The 17,745-nt window shown below is 41.1% G+C and overlaps 1 protein-coding gene across 3 annotated transcripts in view; it reads left to right on the top strand.

The window, feature by feature from the left end:
- The window catches only part of Kansl1 (KAT8 regulatory NSL complex subunit 1), a 143,957-nt gene that overhangs the window by 27,995 nt on the left and 98,217 nt on the right, over positions 1-17,745 (top strand). For all 3 annotated transcript variants that reach the window (XM_042674101.1, XM_042674099.1, XM_042674100.1), the window contains one exon: positions 12,444-13,815. In XM_042674101.1, the coding sequence (XP_042530035.1) occupies positions 12,527-13,815 (1,289 nt within the window). In that variant the 5' untranslated portion in view covers positions 12,444-12,526. The remainder of the gene's footprint in view (positions 1-12,443; positions 13,816-17,745) is intronic.

Raw genomic sequence — 17,745 nt, 5'->3', positions numbered from 1 at the left:
ATAGATGTTTTCTTTACTTTTGATAGGATAAAAACAACACCAAAATGCAATCTATGTGGAAAAGAACTTCACCAGAGAGTATTCCTATTAATGAACAAAAAAATAAACTTGGATAGTTGGCAAGAAAAATGTAAAGATTGTTTGTGATTTTTATCTTTATGCCAAGAAGCCTTCCAGGGTGGAGGATTTAAGAATTTAAAAATTGCTTGCCTGTTGAATAGCATTGTGTAGCAAACGATGATTATTTAATAAAAGTTACTTTTTATAAGCCTTGGTTTTCCATGATTTTAAATCTGCTCCATAGGATTTTTGTTGTTTTTGGTGGTGCAGAGTTTGAAGTTAGGGACCTCAACTGTCACTACCACTTGAGACACTCCCAGCAAGTCCACTGAGTTTTAACATTTGAACACCCTTTACCAGGTAATTATTGGGCTGCATATTTTATTATTAACTGTGAACTTTCCTTTATTTTCTAGTTCTGTTTTTTGAACTAAATATTTGAGTCAGAAAATGTAAAGTGAAGGTAAATTCAGGATAGTTTTATCTAAATGTTATAAAAAACTCTGGTTCTTGTTACTTGAATCAGAACTCAAAATGAGATCTTACTCTGAATTTTAAGTATAACAGATTCTGCTCTTGTTTGGAAGAAGTTGTTTGAATGGCATGAAAATAAAGTCCCTCACCTTTTAATTCCTTTATAAAATGGAAGAGCTTAAGGTCAGATCTAGGTAAATTCAGTCAGAAGGGAAGTATTAGGGAATAAAGAGTTTAATAACAATTTTGCTAAAATGTTAAACCCCGAATTACTAAGTTGTATCCAGGCTTTCTGCTGCTATAGTTGCTATTTGGCCTTTGATGCTTATTAGCACATCCACCAGGGTGTGAAGGACTAGAGGCTAAAAGCTAATTAGTGAGTTTCTGTTGTTTGCTAGTTTATAGAAATAGTAGTGTGGAGGGGAGTGGCTGGGTACAGCTTAGTGGTAAAGTGCTTGTCTAGTACTTGCAAGGTCCTGGTTTTGATCCTTAGCGCCACATACACAAAGAACTGCTAGTCTGATAAGTTTTGTTAAACTGTTGGCTAGATTACCAAGGAGATGGGAGAATAGTTGAAGACTTTAATAGTGTGGGAAATAAAAGTTAAAATTGTACTGCAATCTTTTACAGTTACTGATTTGTTCCTGAGCACCTGCTCTTTTTGTTGTTGTTATGCCAGTTCTGGGGACTGAACTAAGGGTCTGAGCACTGTCCTTGATTTTTGAGCACTGTCCTTGATTTTTTTTTTTTTTTTTTTTTTTTTTGCTCAAAGCTTTTTGGTGGTTAACTAGATATAGGAATCTCTTGGACTTTCCTACCTGGACTGGCTTCAAACCTCAATCCTCAGATCTCAGACTCCTGAGTAGTATGGGCCACTAGGGCACAGCCAGCCCTATTCACACTCTTTGGTTTTTGCAAGAGAGTGAAAGAAGCATGTTAGTAATTTTTTTTCTTTTTTCTTTTTGGTTGTGGGGCTTGAACTCTGGGCCTGGGTGCTGTCCCTCAGCTCTTCAGCTCATCTAGCACTTGAGCCACAGCACCACTTCTGGTTTTCTGTTGGTTTATTGGAGATAAGAGTCTCATTTCCTGCCTGGGCTGGCTTTGAACTGTGATCCTCAGTTCTCAGCCTCCTGTGTAGCTAGGATTACAGGTGTGAGCCACCTGTACCCAGTAGGATGTTGGTATTAATTTTTTTTAACATTTCACTGGTGCTGGAAACATTTTTAATCATTAACTTAGTTTAAAAGGATAAGGTAGGTTTCATTTGTATCTTTGGAATTTGGCTATGATCCTGAAAAGTAACCTTTTTGTTTTGTATTACTTGGACTCTACAAGGAGTCTTCAGTTTTAAGATTGTTCAGCCAGGTGCTAGTGGCTCATGTCTGTAATCCTAGCTTTTTCAGTTGTGGGGCTTGAACTGGGCCTGGGCACTTGTCTTTGAGCATTTGTGCTCAAGGCTAGTGCTCTGTTACTTTGAGCCACCTTACCACTTCCTGTTTTCTGGTGATTAATTGGAGATAAGAGTCCCACGGCCTTTCCTGCCTGGGCTGGCTTTGAACCATGATCCTCAGATCTCAGCCTCCTGAGTAGCTAGGATTACAGGCTTGAGCCATCAGCTCCTGGCCCATGAGACTCTTACCTACAGTTAGCCACCAGAAAACTGGAAGTGGGGTTGTGGCTTAAAGTGGTAGAGTGCTAGCCTTGAGCTGAGGAACTCAGGGACAGGGCCCAGGGCCCAGGGCCCAGACTCCAAGGTTTACCCCCACCCCCCCCCCCCAAAAAAAAAGATAATAGGTTTTTTTGTTTGTTTGTTTTTGGTCTTTGCCTTTTGTGAGCTAAAGATTAGGAAATTCAAGTTTAGAATATGATGGATACAAGATAAACATTAGCAGTTTGATATATACTTTTTCAAAAATTTCTGTTTGGAAGTGTGCATACACAGATGCACATACACATATATTAAAAATGATGTATGGTGCCTTTTAAATGGCTTGTCTTTTACAAAATTTAGGCCTTTTTTGACAGTATGATTCTTTTGTTGTTGTTGGTTGTAGGCCTTGAACTCAGGGCCTGGGCACTGTTCTTGAGTTCTTTGCTCTATCACTTTGAGTCAAAGCTCCACTTTCTGTTTTCTGGTGGTTAACTGGAGATAAAAGTCTCACAGACTTTACTGCCTAGGGTGGCTTTGAACTGCAGTCCTCAGATCTCAGCCTCTCATGTAGCTAAGATTACAGGAGTGAGCCACTGGTGCTTAGCAATATTATGATCCTTTAGTAAAAGAATTGTGTATATATCTTTTGTACTTGTGTGAATATTTCTTCTGGGTAGATTCCTGAGTATAATGTCTAGGTAAAAGTTGACATAATTACATTTAATATTTTGAAAGATACTGTCTTTAAAGTATTGTTGAGCCCTTTTTTTTTTTTTTTGTCCATGGACCTGGGCACTGTCCCTGAGCTCTTCAGCTCAAGGCTAGCACTCTACCATTTGGGTCACAGTGCCACTTCCAGTTTTCTGGTGGTTTATTGGAAATGAGAGTTTCATGGCTTTTCCTGCCTATGCTGGCTTTGAACTGTGATCCTCAGATCTCAGCCTCCTGAATAGGATTACAGGTGTGAGCCACTGGTGCCTGGCTTCCTATTAACTTCTTAATAGAGGCCCATCTGATTCATTGAGAATAGGATAAAACATATAATAACTACCTTTTTTTTGACCAGTCTTGGGGCTTGAACTCAGGGCCTGCGCACTGTCCCTGAGCTGCTTTTGCTAAAGGCTAGCACACTACCACTTGAGCCACACCACCACTTCTGGCCTTTCCTGTTTATGTGTGGTACTGAGGAATTGAACCCAGGACTTCATACATGCTAGGCAAACAGTCTACCACTAAGCCACTTTCTCAACCCCTAATATGTTTTAATTTACTGTCTGCTATAATACATGTAGAGGATAGAGATAAGAAAAGCCCCAATTCTTCATTTAAGAAGTACAGAGCCTGGGGCTGGGAAGGTGGCTCAGTGGTAGAGCGCTTGCCTTGCATGCCTAAGGCTCGATTCCTCTGTACCACATAAGCAAAAAGAAAAAAGCTGGAAGGGGTGCTGTGGCTCAAGTGGTAGAGCGCTAACCTTGAGCTGAAGAGCTGAGGGACAACACCCAGGTCCAGAGTTCAGGCCCCACGACCGGACCCAAAAAAAAAAAAAAAGTACAGAGCCTAATTGTGGAGTCAGACAAAATGATGAGCTATATATATATTACACTAGCAGCTATTGCCTAGGGTGTCAGATAAGAGTCTAGAAGAAGAGATCCCTAACTTATCCTAGAAGGAATGTAGAATACCTGAAAGAGCCTGTAGTCTTGAAGCTGTAGTGAGAACAGGATAGAGGTAAAGTTGAATGCCAACAAGAGTATGGGAGGGACAGAGAGACATATGACATCTGTCTGTTTGGGGAATTTGAACCTAAAGCACCACTGGTCAGATTTATGTTTTCTCCCTCTCTTTTTCTACTTTGTAATAGTCATTATGGTACTAGAGGCAAGATTGGAGGATTGCTCATACTGGAAGAAGAAAGAGCATTTGGGAGATTATTACTGTCTGAATTGCTCCAGTATGTAATGATGTTCTAAGAAAGGCAATGATATTAACGATGTAATGAATGTGCTTTTCATATCTCTGCCACATTGGTGCTAAGTTCCTAAACAGGTGTTTTGAGAGCCTTGGACCTACTTAGATCTCAACTGAAGTGTCTTCCTCTATCTTACGGGGGTAGACAGACACTATATGTTTCAGTGTAGAGTGTGTGTGTGTGTGTGTGTGTGTTCATATATGGTTCCAGTACTGAGGCTTGAACTCGGGTCTTCTCGCTCTTACGTAGTTTTTCTGCACAATGCTGGTACTCTACCACTTGAGCTGCACATCTATGCCTCTGACTTTTTGCTGTTTAATTGGTGATAAGTCTCTGATTTGTCTGGGTTGGCTTTGAACCTTGATCTTAACATTTCAGCCTCCTGAGTAGCTAGAATTACAGATGTGAGCCACTGACATATGGTTTAGTGTAGTATTTTTAAGCTTTAGTATGTGGGTCAGTGCCTTAATGAATTGGAATAAACCTTGTCCTCCTCCCTTTGCTCCATCAATCAGAATGTCTTCCTGAAAGCTTTACTTGACACCTTCAGAAAAAAGTATATAAAGCTGTCTTGACACCAAATTAAAAATATATATATATATATACACACACACATATATATTTTTTGCTAGTCCTGGGGCTTGAACTCAGGGCCTAAGCACTGTCCCTGAGCTGCTTTTGTTAAGTCTACCACTTGAGCCACAGCACCACTTCCGGCCTTTTCTGTTTATGTGGTACTGAGGAATGGAACCCAGGGCTTCATGCATGCTAGGCAAGCACTCTACCATTAAGCCACATCCCCAGCCTATATATATTTTTTGACATTAGTGAAACTTCATAATTTTTAGTTTCTTCGATATTAGGATGTCCCATTGTCTGTGATTTCATGGCATTAGACATTCAGATGAGATGCTTATGCCAAAGGAATTGGGACAATTTACTCATGTAAGAATATTAAGGGTCAGAATTAGTTTTGGATTTAGTATAGGGTTGGCGATGGGTTTTGAATGTGGGATACTTGAAGTAGCTGCATGGACAATACTGAATCTTACTGATTCTTTATGTTTCAACTTAAACACAATTTCTTCAGGAAATGGGAAACCCCTTATCCTACTTAATTCTGGTTCTGTGTCTGTAAAGGTCTCCTATTGTGGCTCCTAGAGATTTCCTCCTTTACTGATTCCTGGCATCCCTATAGGTACTGTGCTTTGAATGCTATGAGCATTTTAATACTTACTGGAGATAATCAGTAGCTAGCTGGTATTTCCTCGTTGACTTTTTAATTTATGTCTAAAATTCAAATTTTAGTGTCAGTAATTAAGGCCCTTTTAGTTTAAATTCAGCCTTAAGTTGCTTAGTATAATGGTTATAAAAGCATGTGCCTCTTAGCACTTCTGTGGTTGTCAGCATATTTCATTATTTTCTTTGACCAAGTTTCTTCATCCGTATAATGTGGACAGTGTTACTGTAAAGATTAAGTAAAAAAATATGTGTAAAACATATAGGGCATTGGTTAACATAGGATCAATATCAGTGAACAATAGTCTTAACCTATTTCCAGTTATGATTCCATTAGTAATTACAGAACATTTTCAGTTCACAATTGTGCCCAGCTATTTAGGAGGCTGAATTTGGTAGGACTGTTCAAGGCCAGCATGGGTAGAAAGTTTAAAAGACAACGAATTTCTCAACAGAAAGCTGGACATATATATGCCTCTTATTTTAGCCAGTTGGACTGGGAGCCTAACGTAGGCAGATCATGCCCAGGCTTGCTCTTGGGTAGGAAGTGAGACCTTATCTCAAAAAATAATCAGCAAGCTGGGAGCTGGTGGCTCACACCTGTAATCCTAGTACTCAGGAGGCTGAGCTCTGAGGATAGTGGTTCAAAGTCAGCTCAAGCAGACAACTCTTGAGACTCTTTATCTCCAATTAATCACCAGAAAACTGGATGTGGCACTGTGTTTCAAAGTGGTAGAGCTCTAGCCTTGAGTGACAACGTTCAGGACAGCACCCAGTTTAAATACCTGTACAGCCAGACAGAAGGTCTTGTTATTGAAAAGTACTAGGAGCTTGTGGGAAGGGGGTGAGAAACACATTTGTTTTTTGGTTTATAATATTTTTCTGTCCTATTCACCAGCATATTCCATAGTTTTGTAGATTTGTTTTTGTGTTAAAGAAATACTTATATCCTAAATCACAAAAACAAAATACATACCTTCTAGTTCATTCAAGTTGTTTAGGTCTTCTCTCAAATTCTCCTTATTATTTTCCATCTGCTATTAGAATTTCTTTTTCTCAACAAAATCTAATTTATTCTTTAAGGCCTACTTCAGGAAGCCTTTTTTGACTTCACCCAGTCAGTGCGTACCTAGAGTGCTTTTACTATGTACCTAACAGATGAAGTAGATCTTGGAAATAGAATTAATAAATTGATAGGTGATGTGAATTAAATGATACTGACTTTAAATTGTTTAGTTGAAACAGGAAGAAAATGATAATCTCAATAATCAAGCAAAACTTTCTGGATTTGTGTATTGAAGAACAGAAGGGCCTTTACCATAGAAATAACAACATAGGCAGAGATAAAGTGTTGGGTATTTGTAGAGAGTTCTGGACATACGGCACTCTGGTTTGCTTGCTCTATTAAAGTTTCATCTTGAAGAATTTGGACTTGGGGGGAAAAGGGCATTAGAAACTCACTTAGGGTAGTAAGTGAAATTTTAAAAAGTGTAGTTTGGTAAGACTGAGCCACCAGTTAGGAAGCAGTTAGGTAATCTAGGCATGGTTTAGTTGGTAGTGTTAGAAGTTAGAATATAGTGGTAGGAATAACAGCATATGCCAAACCTAAACAGCTTTATAAGAAAGAAAGCGGAGTTATGTAAAGAGAGCTTTATTTGCAGTCCTCTCAGGATGGGAGTAACTGGGGTTTGAACAGGGCTTTGTACTTGCTAGGTAGGTGCTGTATTACACGAATCATACTCCAGCCCTCTGCAGTCTTTACAAGACATCACATTTTTGTTTGTATCACATATTTGGCTCTTTCATAGATAATTGTTAGCCTATTCACATTTCTGGATTTAAACTTTGAAGGAGACTCAGATTTCTACTGTGTTGATCACTTTAATTTATTCATTTTTGGCAGTACTGGAATCCAAATCAGGGCCTTGTGCTTGCTAGGTAGGAGCTCTATTACTTACTTGAGCCATATCTCTGGCTTTATGCCTAGGCTGGCCTATGACGAAATCCTCCTACTTTCATCTTCCCTTGTGTCTGAGTGTGACAGGCATGCACCACTGCATCCAGCCATTATTGTGCTTTCCTGTAGTTAGGATAATGGTCATGTGTTGCCACGTCCAGCCACGACCAAGTTTCAAGAGCTCTTCTACCCTCCCCTCCCCCCAGGCTGGCCTTCAGTCATTATCTCCTGATCTCTGCCTTTCAAATAGCTAGTCTTACTGACTTGAGCCTTTGTGCCTTCCTTTTGTGAGTGTGTGTGCACCCACTTGGGCTTAAACTCAGGACCTTAAGTTCTTGCTTAGCTTTTTCTTCTAAGGCTGGTACTGTACTACTTGAGCCACACCTGTGCCTCCAGCTTTTTTTGCTAATTAATTGGAGATAATAATCTCTCAGGTTATCTGCTTGAGCTACCTTTGTTGAACCTAATCCTCAGATCTTGGCTTTTAGTAGTTATCACCAAAGCCTGGCTTTCATTTATGTTTTTCCTAATTTTTTTTTTGTGTTTTTGAAAATTATTTTTTGGTTCAGTCATGGGGTCTGGGCATTGTACCTGAGATCTTTTTGCTCAAGGCTAAGTATTCCACCATTTTGAGCCACAGCACCGCTTCTCATTTTCTGAGGGTTAATTGGACATAAGAGTCTGTTGGACTTTCCTGCCCAGGCTGGCTTTGAACTGTGAGTCTTTGATCACAACCTCTTGAGTAGCTAGGATTACAGGCATGAGCCACCAGTGCCCAGCTCATTTAAGTGTTTGTTGTTGTTGTTGTTGTTGTTATTAGTGTTGGTGGTGGTGGTAATGGGTTTTGAACTCAGGACCTGAGCTGTGGCCCTGACTTCTTTGATCAAGGCTAGCGCTCTAATACTTTGAGCCACAGCTGCACCTCCAGTTTTTTGTTTGTTGGTGGTTGGTTGTGGGGCTTGAACTCTGGGCCTGGGCACTGTCCTTGAGCTCTTCAGCTCAAGGCTAGAGCTCTACCACTTGAGCCACAGTGACACTTCAGGTTTTTTTGAGTGATTTATTGGAGATAAGAGTATTACAACTTTCCTGCCCTGGCTGGCTTTTAACTGTGATCCTCAGATCTCAGCCTTCTGAATAGCTAGGATTGAAGGTATGAGCCAGAGGTACCTGACACATTTAACTGTTTTTAACTAATTTCAATTGGCATACTATAAAGAAACTTGGTATAGTCCTAATTTGTGTGTTAATGTGATACAAAAATGTTTGTCCCAGTTGGAGATTCCTGTCTGTCTGTCTCTTCAATGTGTGAGAATGAGTGGATTATATAGTTCACTGAATTCACAGACTTTTTAGTTTCATGTCTGATGTGATAGAAAATAACAGTTCTCTTGTCTGTCTGTTACACTCATTCTGTTATAATATATTCTGTAGAAGGAAAAAGATTTAGAAAAACTAGCCTCAACCAGGCTAAGGATGTTCACGTATCGGTATAGTGCTTGTCTTGCAAGTGTGCAAGACCCTGGGTTCTATTTCTAGCATTACAAGGGGGAAAACAATAACCTGATCTCAACTGAGAGAGGTGGTTTGAAAAGATCAGAGTATTTAATAGTCTTTTCAGATATCTATTAATAATATCCTTTGATATTGTACTCAAAGTCAACAGTTTCATAAAGGCTAGTTATAATATAGAATTTAAAATTGTATCAATTAAAGCCATGTGTGGGGCACACTCAGGAAGGGGAGTGGGTAGGCAGGAGGATCTTGAGTTCAAGGCTAGAGTAGGTATCTAAGCAAGACCCTATATCTCAACACAGATCTCCTCTCCCCTGATAAAAATGAAACTATCAGTTAACTTTTTATGCTGTTACATTATAATCTATTAGTCTTCTTTGCACTTGGTTTTATCCATCCATGATTTTCTAACAAGCATTGGTCATTCCTGGTATATAGTGCTTCCAAATGCTGAAACAAATGATACGAAAATTTCACACCCATTACTATTGTTACTTTAATTAGAAATTACTTTTTAAGTATTGGGAGAATGTTCAAGCTTAGGGTGGTATATATTTCAAAATACTTGAAAGTTCAACAAATATTAGTGCTTTTCTTTTCTTTTTTTCTTTTTTTTGTCGGTCATGGGGCCTGAATTCTGGACCTAGGTGCTGTCTCTCAGCTCTTCAGCTCAAGGCTAGCGCTCTACCACCTGAGCCACAGTGCCACTTCTGGCTTTTTCTGCTTATGTGATGCTGAGGCATCGAACCCAGGGCCTCATGCATGCAAGGCAAGCAGTCTACCACTGAGCCACCTTCCCAGCCCCATTAGGGTTTTTCTTTAAAGTGACAACAGTTTTCACTTTGCTTGTTTGCTAGCTACCAGGGTCTTTTCTTTTTCTTTTTGCCCGTCTTGGGACTTGAACTCGGGGCCTGGGTATTGTCCTTGAGCCTTTTTGTGCTCAAGGCTAGAACTCCACAGTGCCACTTCTTCAGGGTTTTTTGAGTAGTGTATTGGAGATAAAGAGTCTCACGGGGACTACTTTGCTCAAGCTGCCTTTGAGCTGCGATCCTCAGATCTCAGCCTAGTGAGTAGCCAGGATTACAGACATGAGCCACAAGTCCCTGGCCGAATAATGCTCTACTGCATATAAATGATACTTCATAAAGAAAGCTTTTGGTTTTACAATTGCGACTCGAATTGTACAAATTGTTTTCTTTGGATTTCATAATGTAGCAAGGTGCTTTATACAGTATTTTCCCTTTCAACACAGAATATTGAAACATTCTCAGTGGGGTCATGATAATAAAATGTATAGTATGAGCCACTGGCTTTTGTAATCCTAGCTACTCAGGAGGTAGAAACTGGGAGGATGATGGTTCTTGAGCTCAACCCCAGCAAAAAACAAAAAAGTTACCAAGAATCCATCTCAGGGAAGAAAAAAGTAGATATGGTAGTATGTTCCTGTTCTTCTAGTTCTGTGGGAGGCTTAAGGAAGGAAGAAAGCAGTCCATGCCAGTCCAGGGAAGAAGAGAACCTATCTGAAAAATAAACCACAAAGGAGCTGGAAGGCAGGCTAGAGTGCCTGCCTAGCAAGCAAGAGGCTCTGAGTTTAAGCCATAGTACTGACAACAGCAACATAAAGAACATAAAAATGTAACACTGTGCGTGTGTCTGTGAGCATATGCATGCTCATGGTGCATGGCTTCAACTCAGCATCTGGGTGCTAGCCTTTTTTTCCCTCAAAGCTAGCGCCCTACCACTTGAGTTATAGCGCCGCTTTTGGCTTTTTGGTGGTTAATTGGAGGTAAGAGTCGAATAGACTTTCCTGCCCCAGAAAGCTTCCAGTTTTGAGCCTTAAATGTCACAGCCTCCTGAGTAGCTATGATTATAGGCAGGATTCATTTGTACCTAGCGGTAACTGACTTTTTAAAAAAAAGAAAACAAAAACTTTAAGTAGATGACTTAGTAAAATTTGGTGCAACTGCCTTGATTTGTTCTAAGGTCAGTGTTTTGTTCATTTTTTTTTTTTGTGCCCTCATTGAAAATGTCCACAGTGGAAAAGACATGTTTTAGTAATAATATGAAAGCATGGACCTCCATAAATGGACTTTGAAACCCATAGAAATTCAGAGACTATACTTTAAGAATAGCTGATTTAGGCTGGGCGCCGTGGCTCATTCTTATGAATAATCCTAGCTACTCAGGAGGCTGAGATCTGAGGATCATCAGCCTGGGCAGGAAAGTCTGTGAGACTTTAAACTCCAATTAACCACCAGACGCCAGAAGTGGTGCTGTGGCTCAAGTGGTAGAGTGCTAGTCTTGAGCTGAAGAGCTCAGGTACAGTGCCTAGGCCCAGAGTTGAAGCCCCATGATGGACAAAAGAAAAAAAAAAAGAATAGCTGATTTAGTTTTACTGGTTTTCCATTTGTCTGAGATGAAATAGTTCACAGGGTATAGGGAAGAGGCAAATGATGGAAGTATACAGCTTACTAAATAAAAGTTCTATCACTAAGAAAATGAAAGAATGAAGAATAAATATGTTGGAAGAAGAAAACATTCTCTTTTTCTCAGGGTCTAAGGATTAGAGATAGGATTGTTGATTGGTATAGCTCAGAGAACAATGTTCAAGGGTTATTAAATATTATGTATATTAATACTAACTATAAATGTCCATGTGATTGAACATCTTTCGCATATTGAGAATAGTAGTTTTGCCATGGAAATGAGTTGAAAAAAGGCAGAAGAAGGGAACTTAGGTAGTACCAGTGGCTAGCAGGAAGAAGAGAACAGGATGATAGTGGTAAGGACACTGAGAAAGGAGAATTTTATGATAATCAATACTATCTAATGCTTAGGAGAAGACAGATGAGGCTACAGACCTGATCATTGCAGTAGATAGTGTAACCTTTGCCAGAGCCACTAGAGTTTGAATCTAGATTACAGAGTAGTAAAAAGTGCAGAGGCAGCTGTTTGTTCTTTCAAGGAGGTTTGAGGTCAAGTGAGATGGGAAGGCTGGACAGACAATTGAAGTGATGTGAGCAAATTCTTAGTTTGAAAGAAAAGAGCTTTAGAGCTCCTGATAAAGAAAATTAATGAAACAAATTGGTTTTATAAGTGTAGTGTAGTTAACCTTATAGTACAATTTATACTTGAAGCAAAGCTGATGGAAACTGGATTCCTGGCCATAAAAATTCTGACTTTTGACATCTGACATATAGTTTTTTTCTGTATGAACCCAAGAAGTTCATTACTAATTTTATCTATTATTGGGTACTTAATTTTAAGAAATCTAAAGAGATTTTTCTTTTAAGTGCAAATTATTTAATCTGATTTCTACAGTCAACTGAAATAATTTGTTCTGTTTGGCAACTTTAAATCTGTGGTTAACAAAGAACAAGAAGGATAAAATTTTTAGGGGATTGTGTTTCTCTCATCCTCCAGATGAAAGACATTTGAGTCTCCAGAGTGGTTCCATAGTTGTTTTCTTTCTGGAGGCAGAATTTTGACAATAGCCTTAAGAAGTGCTTATATTAAAAAATGTGTGTTAGTTTTGAATGTGCTTGTATTTCTAACTTCCTTCTTTTTCTTTTCTCTTTTAGTTTGTTCTCAGGGGAGGCAGCAAGGGGCCGTGGAGCTGGCCTCAGCACCAGGAGAGGCTGGACTTCCTGTCTCTCTGTGCTGAATGGCTGCGATGGCGCCCGCTCTCACTGACGCAGCAGCTGAAGCACACCACATCCGGTTCAAACTGGCTCCCCCATCCTCCACCTTGTCGCCAGGCAGTGCCGAAAATAACGGCAACGCCAACCTCCTTATTGCTGCCAACGGAACCAAAAGAAAAGCCATTGCTGCAGAGGATCCTAGTCTAGATTTCCGAAATAATCCTACCAAGGAAGATTTGGGAAAGCTGCAACCACTGGTGGCATCCTATCTCTGCTCTGATGTAACATCTGTTCCCTCCAAGGAATCTTTGAAATTACAAGGGGTGTTTAGCAAGCAGACAGTCCTTAAGTCTCATCCTCTCTTGTCGCAGTCCTATGAACTCCGAGCTGAGTTGTTGGGGAGACAGCCAGTTTTGGAGTTTTCCTTAGAAAATCTTAGAACCATGAATACAAGTGGCCAGACAGCTCTTCCACAAGCGCCTGTCAATGGATTGGCTAAGAAATTGACTAAAAGTTCAACACATTCTGATCATGACAATTCCACTTCCCTCAATGGGGGAAAACGGGCTCTCACTTCATCTGCTCTACAGGGAGGTGAAGTAGGGGGATGTGACTCTGGGGACTTAAAGGGGGGTATGACCAATTGCACTCTTCCACACAGAAGCCTTGATGTAGAACACACAACTCTCTATAGCAATAATAGCACTGCAAACAAATCTTCTGTCAATTCCATGGAACAGCCCGCACTTCAAGGAAGTAGCAGGTTATCACCTGTTACAGACTCTAGCTCTAACTTGGGAGGTGTCAAGTTAGAGGGCAAAAAGTCTCCCCAGTCTTCCATTCTTTTCAGTGCTTTAGATTCTGATACAAGAATCACAGCTTTACTGAGGCGACAAGCTGATATTGAGGTCCGTGCCCGCAGGTTACAGAAGCGCTTACAGGTTGTACAAGCCAAGCAGGTGGAGAGGCATTTACAGCATCAATTGGGTGGATTTTTGGAGAAGACTTTGAGTAAACTGCCAAATTTGGAATCCTTGAGGTCCCGGAGCCAGTTGATGCTGACCCGAAAGGCTGAAGCTGCCTTGAGAAAGGCTGCCAATGAGACCACCACTTCAGAAGGACTTAGCAATTTCTTGAAAAGCAATTCAGTTTCAGAAGAGTTGGAGAGATTTACAGCTAGTGGCATAGCCAATTTGAGGTGCAGTGAACAAGCATTTGATTCAGACGTCACTGACAGTAGTTCTGGAGGGGAGTCTGATATTGAAGAGGAAGAACTGACCAGAGCCGATCCTGAGCAGTGCCATGTACCCCTGTGAGTAGAACCCATGGAAATGTGTAATGTCATTTTTAGGCAAGGGAGGAAGACACAGTGAATACTTGGTTTGGAAAGAATATAATTCTTTGTATATTGGTGGTTAGGTTCTATTTCTCTTTTTTCTTAGTTTTAAGTAGTTAGGTGTTTAATATACCTTGTTTTAAAATGGCAGGTAGGGGCTGGAAATGTGTCTTAGTGGTAGGGTGCTTGCCTAACATGCATAAGGCCCTGGGTCTGATTCCTCAGTACCACATACACAGAAAAAAAAAAGCCAAAAGTGGCGCTGAGGCTCAAGTGATAGAGTGTTAAGTCTTGAGCAAAAGAAGTTCAGGGATAGTGCCCAGGCCTTGAGTTCAAGCTCCAGGATTGGGGGTGGGGGTGGGGGAAAGGTATTTTTTGCTATATTGTTGCTGAAGCTAAAAGTTGCTTGCTTTCTTTTGAAGTCTTACTAAAAAAATTTGGGAAGGTGGCTCAGTGGTAGACTGCTTACCTTGGCATGCATGAGGCACTCTGGGTTTGATTCCTCAGCATCACAAAAGCAGAAAAAGCTGCAAGTGGCGCTGTGGCTCAAATGACAGAGCATTAGTTCTGAGCTGAAGAGCTGAGGGACAGCGCCTAGGCCCAGAGTTCAGGGACCCCGCCCTCCTATCCACCCCCCCATTACGACTAAATAAATAAATAATTACTAGAAGTCCCCATTAATAACATTTCTTTTGGAAAAAATATATAAGACATTTTGTTATTTGTAAGTAAGAATGTTGTTAAGTTGGTTGGACGTTATAGTTGGACTTTTAATTGAACTTTTTTTTTTTTTTTGGTCGTGGGGCTTGAACTCGGCCTAGGCGTTATCCTTCAGCTCTTCAGTCCAAGGCTAGTGCTCTACCTTTTGAGCCACTGTGCACTTTCTGAGTGATTTATTGGCGATAGGAGCCTCATGGAAACTGCCCGGGCTGGCTTTGAAGAGTGATCCTCAGATCTCAGCCTCCTGAGTAGCTAGGATTACAAGTGTCAGCCACAGGCACCCGGCTAATTGAACTTTTAACAGAGAACATAGTCTGTAATTTTAACACTTTACTCTTTAAAAAAAAAGTGGGTGTTGGTGGTTCTGGGTTTGAGTTGTGCTTGCTAGGCAGGCACTCTTCCAATTGTTTCTGTTATTTTTTGAATAGAGTCTCATTTTTTTCCCTGGACTCTGACCCTCCTAGTTAGATTTTTCTGTGTAGGTAGGATGAATGACATAGGCTATCATGTCTAGCTTTTTGGCAGTTGAGATACGATGTCTCTTGAACTTTTCTGTTTCCACTTCCCCTAGTAGCTGAGATTATAGGTTTAAGCCAACACACCCAGCACACCTGATATTTTCTTATTGTCATCTTCTTTCTTCTCATCACAGTAGTCAATATAGAAGACATCTGTGATCTTGAAAAGTCTGGAGATTTCTCCAGACCAGTAAGCAAGCAAGCAATTGTTGGATACCAACTTGTTGTCTTTTTAATAAAATTGAACTCTGACACTACTTGGAGTGGATTCAGTTATCAAGACTGTTTCCCCACCTCCTCTGCCTTGCAAATAGCAGTTGCTAGTCTCAGATGGTTTTACCTGTGCTAGACTGGTTGGCTAGATGTAGATCAGTGTTCCCACAACTACCTAACTCTACCTCCTTGAATTTGATTAATTTGCTTAAGTGGCTCCAGAACTTGGAAAGTCTGTTATGATGTTTGTTTAGAAATATTATAAAGGCCCTGGCGCTGGTGGCTCATACCTGTAATCCTAGCTACTCAGGAGGCTGAGATCTGAGGATCGCGGTTCAAAGCCAGCCTGGGCAGGAAAGTCCGTGAAACTCTTTTATCTCCAATAAACACCAGAAAGCCTGAAGTGGCTCTGTGGCTCAAGTGGTAGAGCACTAGCCTTAAGCTGAAGAGCTGAGGGACAGCGCCGAAGCCCAGAGTTCAAGCCCAGGTCCGACCAAAAAAAAAAAAAAAAAAAAAAAGATTATAAAGGATGCAGATGAGGCATGCATAGGAAAGGGGCATGGAAACTGAATGCTTTTTTAGGATGTGCTATCCTGTAGGAACCTCTGTTAAGCTATGCAAAGCTCTTTGAATCCTGTTTCTTGGTTTTCATGCAGTTTGATTATATTGGCATGATTCATTATATCATTTGGTATCGGTGAAAACAATCTTTAGTTCTCCCTCTTCTCTGGAGGTTGGGGATGGGAATAAGAGTCCTAGCTAGCCCAGGTGGTTGCTGGTGGCTCAGCCCTGTAATCTTAGCTACTTAGGAAGCTGAGATCTGAGGATTGTGGTTTGAATCAGCCTGGGCAAGAAAAGTCCGTGAAACTTATCTCCAGTCAAACACACACACACACACACACACACACACACACACACACACACACACACACACACACACACACACACACACACACACACACACACACACACACACACACACACACACACACACACACACACACACACACACACACACACACACACACACACACACACACGCCAGAAGTGCAGCTGTGCTTCAAGTAATAGAGCAAACACACACACACACACAAGCCAGAAGTGCAGCTGTGCTTCAAGTAATAGAGCAAAAAATTCAGGAACGTGCCCAGGCTCTGAGTTCAAACCCCAAGACTGGCACACACTCTCCTCCTCCATACTCCTAGCTAGTCTAGGCAGAAGAGTCCAAAAGAGGCTCTCTTCCCAAAATGCCACCCTTGCCCACTACAGTAATCCTACCTACTTAAGAGGCTAAGTAGCTGTTCAAAGCTAGCCCAGGCAGGAAAATCTATGAGACTTTTTTTGGTGCTGGTCATGGAGCTTAGACTTGAATCTTTGGCACTGACTCTGAGCATTTGTGATCAAGGCTAGCTAGCGCTCTACCACTTGAACCAGAGATCCACTTTAGGGTTTGTTTTTCTTCTGTGATTAATTGGAGATAGAAGTTTAATGGATTTTCCTGTTCAGCTTGGCTTAGAACCACAATCCTCAGATCTCACTCAGCCTTCTGTGTAGTTAGGATTACAGGTGTTAGCCACCAGGACTGGGCCCCATGAGACTTACCTCCAAGAAAAAAAGCTGTGGCTCTAATGGTAGAGCACTAGCCTGAGCACAAAAGCTAAGGGACAGCACCTAGACACTTGAGTTCAAACCCCAGCACTGGCACAAAAAAAGCCAGACTATAGGTATGAGTCAAATGGTTCAGCTCTAGTCTTAAGCAAGAAAGCTAAGTGAGAGTGTGAGGTCTTGAGTTCAAGCCAGACTAATAGTAGGGTGCTGGTGGAGGCTTGTAATCCTAGATATTCAAAAGGTTGAAATCTGAGCATCTTGGTTTGAAGCTAACCTGGCTAGAGTGCTAGCCTTGAGCAAAAATGCTCAGGGACAGCCCTCACGCACGCCCTGAAGCCCCATGAATAGCAAGCAAGCAAGCAAGCACACACACAAAACACAGCATGAATACTGGAGCAAGATGTGTGTGTGTGTGTGAGAGAGAGAGAGAGAGAGAGAGAGAGAGAGAGAGAGAGAGAGAGAGAGAGAGAGTGTGTGTGTTCGTGTGTTCTGAGGCTTGAACTCAAGGCCTGGGCACTGTCCTGAGATTTTTTTTGCTCAAGGCAACTACGTTGACTCACAGCTCCTTGATGGTTAATTGGAGATAAAAGACCCATACACTTTCCTACCAGGGCTAGCTTAGAATCCCTATCCTTACTTAGATTGCAGCCTCCATTGTAGCTAGAATTAAAGGCATGAACCACCAGCACCCCATCATCACCATTTTTTTTTTTGTTTGTTTAGTCAGTCATGGGCCTTGAACTCTGGGCCTGGGCACTCCCCCTCAGCTCTTCAGTTCAAGGCTAGCACTCTACCACTTAGAGCCACAGTGCAATTTACGGTTTTCTAGTGATTTATTGGAGATAAG

Source organism: Dipodomys spectabilis, unplaced genomic scaffold (genome assembly GCF_019054845.1).
Source record: "Dipodomys spectabilis isolate Male_0828 unplaced genomic scaffold, ASM1905484v1 ptg000018l, whole genome shotgun sequence".
NCBI classification, from domain to species: domain Eukaryota; kingdom Metazoa; phylum Chordata; class Mammalia; order Rodentia; family Heteromyidae; genus Dipodomys; species Dipodomys spectabilis.
This window is presented reverse-complemented; position numbering and strand designations above follow the sequence as displayed.